Genomic DNA, 11076 nt, shown 5'->3' with positions numbered 1-11076 from the left:
TGGTGACTTAAAAACAACACAGATTTTTTATCCTCTGGTTCTGGAGACCAGGCATCCAAAATGTCACTGGGCTGAAATCAAGATGTCAGCAGGGCTGGTTCCAGAAGGAGGCTCCAGGGTGAATCCATTTCTTTGCCATTTCACGTCTCGACAGGGCACCTGCAATTCTTGGCCTGTGGCCCCCTTCTTTGTATCCCTCCAGCCTTCTCTGTCTCTGACACTTCTGCCTCCTCTTTATAAAGACCCTTGTGATGACATTGGGTCACCCAGATAACCCAGGATAATTTCCCATCTCAAGATCCTTCACTTAATTACATCTGCAAAGTCCCCATTACCCTATAAACATTTACAGGTTCCAGGGACTAGGTCCTGGTGATCTTGGGGGACCATCATTCAGCTTATTACAGTAGTATTTATTATGTCAGTAATAGTTGATGAGGAAGCCACACTTCTTGGCTCCCTGCTGTTTTTTTTTAAATAAATTTATTTATTTTATTTATTTGTTTTTGGCTGTGTTGGGTCTTTGTTGCTGCGTGCAGGCTTTCTCTAGTTGCGGCGAGCGGGGCTACTCTTTGTTGCAGTGCGCGGGCTTCTCCTTGTGGTGGCTTCTCTTGTTGCGGAGCATGGGCTCTAGGTGCATGGGCTTCAGTAGTTGTGGTGCGCGGGCTTAGTAGTTGTGGCTTGTGGGCTCAGTAGTTGTGGCTCTCTGGCTCCAGAGCGCAGGCTCAGTAGTTGTGGCGCATGGGCTTAGGTGCATGTGGCATGTGGGATCTTCCCAGACCAGGGATCGAACCCGTGTCCCCTGCATTGGCAGGTGGATTCTAAACTACTGTGCTACCAGGGAAGTCCCTCCCTGCTGTTTTAATTCCGCCAGAAAAGTTGGAGGATTTCTTTTCTATGGGACGTGGATATTGGAGTCAATCGTCTAGGGATGCATCGTTTATAAAGTTCCCAGACCTTGGTCCTGAAAAGCCGGCCCAAAAAGACATAAATCACTGGATTCAGGCAGCTGTTGATGAAAGCAAAGAAGTTGGCCCATTGCAGGCCCAGGTCGGTGAAATTCTCCCAGAAGCAGCCTCTGACAGCCCACACCTGGAACAGGAATTCCAGGAAGGCAAAGAAGTGGTAGGGGGTCCAGCAGAGCAGGAAGGCCGCCACGAGCATGAGTATCAGGGCCGTGGTCTTGCCATCCGTGGGCCCCCCGCACCTTGTCTTGCTGACCTTTTCCCGCCCGCGCAGGGCTGCCAGGATGTGATAGTTGAAGAAGACAATCGCAACCAGTGGGAGGAGAAACCCCAGCACGTTTAACTCCACCATCCTTGCAAAGGGCCAGGCCTCATTGGGGTACAGCAGCACACAGGCGGAGATATTCAGTTCCGGGACAGCTTTGACGGAGCGCAGCAGGAACGTGGGGATACTTAGGAGGCCCCCCACGGCCCAGATGAGCACGCAGGTGGCCTGAGCCCACCGCCGTCGCCGCCGCCTCCAGCTGGCCATGGGGTGCACCAGCACGCAGTAGCGGTCCTGGCTGATGGCCATCACCAGGAAGATACTGATGAAGAGATTGGCCTTGATGACGCCGTTGACCACGCGGCAGAGGGGGGCTCCGAAAGGCCAGTTGAATTCCTTCCAGATGTTCTCTGCCCAGAAGGGCAAGCCCAAGACGAACACCAGGTCGGAAGCCGCCAGGTTGGCCAGGTAGATTTCTGCCGCGTTCAGACGCCGTCGGGCCAAGAGAAAGACGGACAGCACAAAGAGGTTTCCCAGCAGCCCGCAGAAGCAGATGGTGATGATAAATGTGGGTAAGACGCTATGCAGCAGGTCCCAGGCTTCCTGAGTGCTGTCACAGGACGTGGCATTTGGAGGCGGGAGCTGGCTCTGGTTGGAGGACAGGAGCTCCAGGAGGGTCCGGGAGGCCATCCACGGTGACCTGCAATGAACGTCACAGAGCATCACACGGGAGGCGGCCGATTCCAGCCCGCGGCCCATCCAGCCTGTTCCCAGTTTTGGAAAATAAAGTTTTATTGGCACACAGCTGCATCCACTTATTTACCTTTTGTGTTACAACAGCAGAGTTGAGTGGTTGCAACAGTGGCCCTTTGGCCCGCAAAACTGAAAATATTTACCACCTATTCCCTTAGATGAAAATTTTGCCGACCCCGGGTATAAAGGAAAGGACCAGGGCTTTGAAACCCGAGTTCAAATCTTGACGTAACTACTTGGTGTGGGCCACTTAGACCCACTGACTTTTATTTTCCTTTTTGAACATTGGATCTAATTGTATCCCTCTTGTGGGATTGTGGCAAGGACTGACGAGTGTATCTGTGGAGAGCTTGGCCTGGTCGCCTGGCTTAGAGGAAACACTCAATGGAAGGGGAAGATGAGTCTTATTTACAACCATACCATTATTATTAGCAGTGTTTCATTAAACAAAGCACTGGCACAAAGTAGGTGCTCATGTTTGATTTAATGAGCACCTACTTTGTGCCAGTACTTTGCCAGGTGCTGGAGATACAGGGAACAGGGCCCAGCCCCCTGAAGGTGCTCACCATCTAGAGGGAGGCAGACATGGAGACAGTGGTCGATGACCGAAGATGGAATGAAGCAAGGAAGAAGCCCGGCCCTCAGGGATGCTGACCCACTGGGACTGGGGCCAGTAGGGTGGAGGAGGTGAGGGCAGTAGTAGAAGGTGTGGGGTTTCTGGGGCTCCACACCTAAAAATCCTCCTCCCACCTGGATTAGTTAATATACGCAAAGCGCTTCAAATGGCTCCTGGCTCTTTGTAGTCTCTCGCTACCTGTTAACTACCGTTATCATCATCGTTATCCTTAGTGATGCCCAAGAGTCCTTCCCTTCAACTGGGCAAAACTCATAGTATCCAACACAAGATATTGTGTAAGAGAGCTGATCTCGGGAAAGTCTATTTGGCTCTGCAGTCTTAGGCAATCACTTTGTGTCTCTGAGCCCGACTTTCCTCATCTGAGGAGGACATGATGACCTTCTCACTGTGACACTGTAACCCACACACTGTGCCATTCACATCGGGTAAAATCCATGGGTCCCTCCATTCGTTCATCCACTGGACGAGTATGTACTGAGCACACACTATGTGCTAGGCACTGTTCTAGGTATTTGGGACATAGCCGTGAATCAAACAGGCAAAACGCCCTGCCCTCAAGGTGCTTCTAGCCTTGTGGGAGGAGAGAGGCAATGACAATAAGTACACGGAATAAACCTGTTAGCCGGGGAGGGGCAGCCGTGGAAGCAGTGAGCTGTGACCAGGCTCTAGATATAGTCTGAAGGTAGAACCACCATGATTTGCAATCGGATATGGGTTATGACAAAAGAGGAGTTGCATGATGCTTAGATTTTTGGCCTGAGCACCTGGAAATAGGAAGTTGCAGTCAACTGAACTGGAGATGACGGAGTGAAGAGGGAGCAGGTTTTTTGGCGGGGAAGATCGGGGGTTCATGTCTGGACATGTGGAGGCTGAGCTGTCGCTTGGACATCAGGTGGGGATACTGGGGCAGTCGGCTACACAACACTGGTGTTGAGAGACCACGTCTGAGATGGGGATACATCACTAGGAGTTGTAATCACACGGATGGTATTTGGCATTTAAAGTCACAGGACTGGATGAAATCACCAAGGGAGAGTGTAGGCAGAGAAGAGAATCAGCTGCTGGGCTGCCAGTTGACAGGTCAGCAGAGGACACGGGAAATGATGGGTTAGGAGGCTATGACGTATCTGTGGCTTATAGGGTTCTGACCCAGAGCATATGGAAGAGAAAGGACACTCTTCTTTTGTCACTGATTTCAGGGCATAAATCCACCATGAAGTATTTATTTTGTTATTTGGCAATACTTTTCAATTTTGCAATGAGTCCTTCTGGCAACAATGAGCAAAAAAAGAACGTTTAATGAAAATTTAAGTCCTGAACTTCTGTCTCTCAGGGAAGTCAATGATGAACGTGTAACTTGCACAAAATGTTTATTGATGTTTATATCGTGATGGGGGCTGTAGCGCTTTCCCTGACCACAAGGAAACCTAACACAAAGCTGCTACTTCAGAAGTTGGTATTTTTCAAAGATCAGCCCTAAGACGTTGATTTCACTCATATTACTGCAGAAGATGCTGTGACTTTTCACTTAGAGCAAACGACTGTTCTTAAAGTTAATTCAGCTCATTTTTAGTGTCAGGTTATCTTGTGCACACACAAAAATGGAAGTGATGGCTGATTAATGTGACGGCTCCACAAGAAATCCACGGACAGTGAAATGGTGCCAGTTTGATACCAGTATCCTCAGAGTCTTCAAATAGAAAAATCAGTCAATTCCAATCATGATTCAATTTTTTTATCCAGTTCATGGAATCAAAGCAAAACTTTTGAAAGTTCACTCTGGCAAAATGAAACAATGGACATTTTGTGAATGCTATTCTAAACTCAGTTTAAATTGTTCACATTGGAGAGAAAGTTGTATTTTTCTGATGATCACACACATTTTGGTGGGGCCCAGTGTCATGCTAACAACAATATTCTTGCTAAAATAAGAGACCGATGAAGCAGAAATGTACTTTGAACAGGTCATGGTGCACACACAATTTGTAATTGCATATAAATGAGTTTCAATATTTTACCAATTGATATGGAGGTTATATTTGACAAGATTTACAAAATTCTAAAACATAAGATTTGTAGTTCAGAATTACTGAACTACAAACTTTGTGATGAAGTTGATGAGGAATTTTTTTTTGGCCGTGCTGTGAGGCTTGTGAAATCTTAGTTCCCCAACCAGGTATCAAACCCATGCCCTCGGCAGTTAAAGCACAGAGTCCTACACACTGGACCGCCAGGGAATTCCCTTGATGAGGAATTAAAACAACTTTAGCATGCATTTTCTTTCTCTGCTGCCCATCATAAATCAATTTTAGAAGACACTAAGTGCCCTAAAATGTTATTCAACTATTTGTTACAGCAGAGTTGAGAATTTTTGTTGAATTTTGTTCCAAATCAATGAGGAATCTTCGAACAAGTATTCAATGAATGGAGCACCAAAACATCAGCTTTTAGAGCTTTTAATAGATTGTAGTTATTGAAAACAAAACTCTTATGCAGAAAATAACTGAAATTTATAGCTAAAAAACAAGGGAGAAAATGATCAGACTAAGCGATGAGAGGTCAAATGGTGCACAAGATTTAATTTTTGAATTTTATAATGAGCTTTGGAATGTCTCAATTTGTGGGAAGCATCTTTTCAATTGGAGAAGTTCATATTTTGTACAAAATTGAGATGAAATTGGGACAGCCCCTGATCTGCAGCATCTAAATTTGACAAAGCATTCAAAACTTATAAATAGCTACAACTTATCTGAAGAGTTTAATGTGGTGAAAATATTTGTTGAAGGAACTCAAACTAAGGCAAAAAGACAGCACCTGTGAAAATATCTGGGCTGAAATATTTGCATAATTCCATATGCAAAGAATTAGACTTGAGAATAGCCTCTGCTTGGCAGAATTTGCTCAGAGTTTATCAGATACCTCAACACCTGCAGAGAGAACATTTTCTTCATTAAATATTTTCTGGTCCAAGAGAAGAGTCAATTGAAGTTGCTAATTTAAATTTATTAACCATAAAATTTGAAGGAAAAAAAATTCAGGCAATTATATGGAACCATTAAAAATAATAAGACCATATTGAGAGAAAAATACATTCTCTGGAAAATGCCAAAGACATATGAGAGTCAGGTACAAGCTCAAGAAGCTAATTGTAGCACTTGCATATGTACCCAAACTAATTATTTTGCTTATGTTATTTTTCAATGTTCAGTTAATTAACATAAAGAAAATCTTTCATTTTGCTTTAATATACGTAGATGGATGAATATATTTAGATTTTTTTGGAAAAAATATTTTTGACTAGAACTACTTTATAACTCCATCAATATAATATAACCAATTTGTTGGGGTGTGTGTGTATACACATAAATATATACAGTTAAATATATAATTATTTTGAAAATAGCTTTTAATTAGAACTACTTTTATAACTCCATGAATATAATATAACCAATTCATTGGTGTGTGTGTGTATATACATATACATACATGTATATATAATTAAATACACATATTTTTTGAAAATAGCTTTTGACTAGAACTACTTTATAACTCCATCAATATAATATAATCAATTTTAAGTGTTTTGTAGTAATTTGCTTTGGCAGCCACAGGAAAGCAATACACCCAGCAAACCTGATTTCTCAGATACCTGGTGGCCCTCCATGCCCTGCCCCTGGCAGCCCCCTTGTACTACACACACGTGTGGGAGCTGCTTCCTAAGACTGCCGTTGGGCCTCATGCCATTCCTTCCTGTGTGCTTCTCTGCACGTGCTGAGGAAGCTCTATGTGCCACGGAAAACCCGAGCATCTTCGTCTCAGCCCCAGTCTCCCACCGACGCTGGGGCTGCAGAGTAAGCCCCCGATGCCAGATCTGACCCTTCACTGTCAGCCACACCTGTGATCTGTGGGCTGTGCTGGGCTTTAGGTAACCTGATCCTGACAACATGCCCGGGAGGAGGGATGGCTGTCTTGTGCCCATTGTACAGATGGGCAAACGGAGGTGAAGAGAAGTGAAGTGACTTGCCTACATTCATACGGTGATAAGAGCCAGTCTGTTTATACACGGCTCTTCTTCCAGGCCCAGCTCAGGGTCAGGCCTCTTTTACCCAGTGTGCTGTGACCATAAAGAGAATGGGTCTGGTGTTAAGGAGCCTGGGCTTGGGTCCTGGGGTCACCAAACTGTGATTCTGGGCAAGTCAGATAACTTCTCTGAGCCTCAGTTTGTTCATCTGTAGAATGGGAATAACGGCAGTTATTACAAAGAGTCATGGTGAAGCTTGAAGGAGATTATACCTGTAGAATCCCCTTGTAGGTTGCAAAGCAACAAATATGAGGCTCGAATGATGATAACCACCACCACAATAATAATGGTGATAACTACGGTAGTAATAATGTGACGATAAAGTGTCCTGGTCCCTCCGAGTGTAAGCAACCTCTCCCTCATGTGGGCTACCCTGGTGTCGGAACACGAGGTTGGAAAGTACCAAGAGACCCCTTTTCTGCTCTTCCTGAGCTGTGGAACAGTTCAGGGATTACCTGGCACCTAGCACACTAGGAAAATAAGGAACTAAATTTCCGGAAAGCTGAGTTCCAGGAGGGCCTGGCTTCTTGGCAGTGGGATTCTCATTCATCTCCAGCCTTGGAGCTTTCACCACCAGGATGTTTAAGAAGAAGCTGGAAGGAGGGAAGCGGTTCGTTGTGGACGCTGAGAGAGACCCCGGATGTGGTCTGCTTTGCTTCCCTCCCTTTCCTCCTTCAGGTCACCCTGAACGTGTGGGACAGGGGTCGAGTCCCCTCTGAAGTGTGGGTGGCTGGGCAGGAAAGGGTGGCTCTGGGAGGCAGTGGAGGGGGCCTGGCTCCTGTGTGCTCCTGAGGGACCACGGGTCAGCAAGAGGCAGGGGCTGCCCGGGCACCGCCAGACCAAAACCTGGGCTGTACCCCAGAGCCGTGCGGTCGGCAGAATGATGGTCCCCAAAGATGTCCACGTCCTAGTCCCTGGAACCTGCAAATATGTTCCCTTACATGGTAAAGGGGACTTCGCAGATGGGGTCGAGCTAAGAATCTTGAGATGGGGAGATGATGCTGGATTATGGAGGTGGGCTTGACGTCATCACAAGTGAAAGTGATTTCATTTATAAGTAAAAGAGGGAGGTAGGGGGTGGTCAAAGGCAGGAAGAGAGTAGAAGATGCTATGCCATTGGCTTGGAAGATGGAGAAGGGGCCATGAGCTAAGGAACACAGGCAGCCTCTAGAAGCCAGAAAAAGCAAGGAACGGCTTCTCCCTTCGAGCCTCCAGAAGGAGCACAGCCCTAGCCAACACCTTGACTTTAGTCCAGTGAGGCTGATTTTGAACTTCTGACCTCCAGGACTATAAGATAACACATTTGTGTTGTTTGAGGCCACTAGATTTGTGCTAATTTGTTACAGCAGCAACTGGACACTAATACATGGGTCAAGGCTTCACCCTGCCCAGGAAACTAGGAACTGTCACCTATGCCACCAGCAGCAACCTCTTACTTCAGCTCGAATCTGATTGGTTCAGCAGACACTGCCCGCCATCCCATGGGACCCAGCTGGGTCTGTGGCCCCGGCATGTGTTTGCTCAAGCCGAGCTTATTTTCAGGAGGCTGTCTTTACCAGCTGCTGCCTGTGTTTATGTAAAGTTGGCCAGAGAGGAGAAAACTTCCTTTGTTGGTTCCGAGTCTTAGCTCTGATATTTGCCTGGCCCATAGTACGTGGTCAAAAACCAGCAGCTATTGATATTATTAGTCATATTTGATCTTATCTGAAAAAGTCAAGAGTGACATTGGGCGAGTCTACTAGAGATGATCGATTCTGTAATTTCTATGTGATATTTTCTGAGCTCTGCACATTAAAACATCGGTGCATGCTACTTCTTCAACAAATTAGCCTTCTTCAAATTAATTCCAATTTCAACAGTGAGCTGATGATAAAGGCATTTGAAATACAGGCATAGATATTAAAGGATGTCAACCCAATCACATCATAAGATACTGTTTTCAATCCACAGATAACCCAACCAGTTATTGGCGTTATGAAATTTTGTAAGCGATCCTGGGGAGACCAGTTTGATTTTTATAAATCGGAATTCGTAGACTGTAAGTGGTCGGAGCCCACACGGAGCTCTGATGACTGCATTCAGCCTCTACATGTTTCATGTGACCTTGATGGAAAGAGCTGCCGGAAGTACCCTCCTGTTCCAAGCATCCTCCCTCCTCCTCTTCTGGAAAAGCAGCTAAAACCCAAAGGAGGCATGGAATACAGTCTCTTAAATTGATTCAGAATTATGGTTTTTTAAAAAACATACAACAGAAAGCTGAAAACTCTGTCAATATTAGTTGTAAAGGGAAAAATTTTTCCCCTGAGATATGGATCTTCTTATATTTTACTCTTATAAGAGAGAAAAAAAAGATGGTCATTTACTTACTCAGACAAAATGAAAGAGGTCACAACTTCAGCTGGGCTTTCTGATGGTGAGAGCTGCCTTCGGAGGTATCTTCTGCTCTGGGAAGCCCTGTGGAAGTGTGGTGGCCTTAAATTACAGAACCCCTACTCCAGTGATGTCATCGGCTGGACTGCTGAAAAAGTGAGTCTTTCAGGCAGAGGAAACAAGCTGGAATTTTGGAAGAAAAACAACTTTGCACTTTGGAGCTGGCAAGCGATTACTCAACGACCATCTCCATCTTTAATTTGGTAACATCTGGGAAGGTCCCGCGATCCTGCCCAAGACTGATACAGTGACCAACATGCCCTTAAAACACATTTTGGCATCGTTGAGTCCCCACAGGTCTGAGTGATGATTTTACCCATTCGCACTGGAGACCTGAATGCTTGGGGTTCTGCAGCAGCTTTCGTGGGAGTTGACTTGAATGTCCACTTTTGAATTTTGGTCATGAAGGGTACATCGCCAAGAATCCATCACTGTGGACCCCATTAAACAAACAGTGAACCACAAAAAGCTTGACTCATGCAATATGCAGAGCTGAGTAAGGTCAGATGCACTTTTCCCTCATCTTCCCTGGCAGTTCTGAAGTCTGTTTTTGATGTAAGTCTGCGGATATCAACTTGAACCACTCAGGACCTAGTGTTCAGACAGTCTGACATTTCTGGCTTTTTTTGAGAGTCAGACCTCAAGAGCCTTTGACCGAATGCCGCCTACTTTCTATCTTAGCTCCTAAAAATGAAGATGTCCTAATCTCCCTCCCTAAGTGCAGGAGAATGCTTCCACACCAGGGCTTGATTCCAGCTTCTGGAAAGTGACGCCAAAATCTCAGGCCTCAGTCCTCCCTACACCCTAGTACTGCCTCTTGGACGCTCTGCTTGTATTTCTTGATGTCACCTTGAGCCTGGCGTGTCTGGAGCAGAAAATGTCCCCTTTGTCCTCAGAATCTGGCCTCCTCACCGTGTTTCCCTTTTCTATTACTAACACCTCACTGGAGACAAACTGCACTTTTGAATTTCCCAGCAGTTTTCTCCCATTGTTGGACATCTTAAAATTGTGGAAGCAGGTTGAAAAGAAAAAGGACACTCCAAGAATCAGATGTGTATTTTAGGGAGGAAGCTGGAATTTATCTTTGGGGAAGGGCCCTTCGTATCAGGAGAGATCTGGGACTTTTTCAGTCATGCAGATGTTAGGTGAGTGCCTGCCATCATTTTGGGGTAGATTTTAACTAGAGAAAGTTCTCCAAATCCCAGTCATCAGTCCTTCCTAATTAGTAATGTAGATCAGAGTCTCACCAGCCAGACCCGCCTTTGCAGAAGGTGGTTGGCTTTTCTCCCTTTGATGTGAGTTTAGACAGGATTGTTTCTGAGAAGTATCTGCTCTCAGGAGATGTCTGCCGGCTCCAACACAGGTTTACCCACAGGATATCATGACACCAGTCCTGCCGGGAGGTGGGGTGCGCAGGCCTGACCTTGGCTTTGCCTCACATGGAGGACAGACTGTGAGAAGTGGCCTGTGCGTGGCAGGGCCACGTGGCCAGGACTGTCAGTATGCCACATGCCACTAGTGAGGGCTGAGTAAGTGGCACTGTGGCAGCCCTGCCAAGGCCTTGGGGAGCCCCACCCTGTGGTGGGATGGAAAGTTCTCTGAAGAAAATGGATGTTCCCACTGTTGCTTTCCGGGATGGGAAAAGGGAAGTGGGCCTTGGTCCAGGGAGGAGAGGGTCTCCTTCTGCCTCTGGGGCTGTGGGGTGTGGGAGCCTGAATTCTGGGGTCTGAGGGCAGGCTGAGGGAACCCCACGTGTAGGAAGGGACCACAGATCCCTGGAACGTGGCGAAGATGGGAGGAGGCTGAGAGTGACATGGCAAAGGCCTGGTGTGAGCTGTACTGGGTGGAAGTCCCCTGGGCACTGGGACCCTTGTGGGAGGGTGGGCATAGGTATTCATAAAAGCAATAGACAGAAGTCACAAATATTAGTTGACATGGCTGAAAT

General features: G+C 46.3%; 1 protein-coding gene across 1 annotated transcript; it reads right to left on the bottom strand.

Moving 5' to 3' along the window:
• Nucleotides 1–861: 861 nt before the first annotated feature.
• On the bottom strand, nt 862–9148 carry BDKRB1 (bradykinin receptor B1). Its single transcript, XM_036844233.1, has 2 exons — nt 9069–9148; nt 862–1930 (listed from the first exon to the last, which is right to left on the bottom strand). The coding sequence occupies exon 2, from the start codon at nt 1918–1920 to the stop codon at nt 862–864; it is 1059 nt and encodes a 352-aa protein (XP_036700128.1). The 5' UTR covers nt 1921–1930; nt 9069–9148.
• Nucleotides 9149–11076: the final 1928 nt, after the last annotated feature.

Source organism: Balaenoptera musculus, chromosome 2 (genome assembly GCF_009873245.2).
Source record: "Balaenoptera musculus isolate JJ_BM4_2016_0621 chromosome 2, mBalMus1.pri.v3, whole genome shotgun sequence".
NCBI lineage: Eukaryota > Metazoa > Chordata > Mammalia > Artiodactyla > Balaenopteridae > Balaenoptera > Balaenoptera musculus.
The sequence above is the reverse complement of the archived record's forward strand: the minus strand, read 5'-3'. Positions and strand labels throughout refer to the sequence as shown.

Bases quoted from the DNA above. Each gene is read 5' to 3' on its own strand.
- BDKRB1 (XM_036844233.1), bottom strand. From the start codon at position 1,920: ATGGCCTCCCGGACCCTCCTGGAGCTCCTGTCCTCCAACCAGAGCCAG.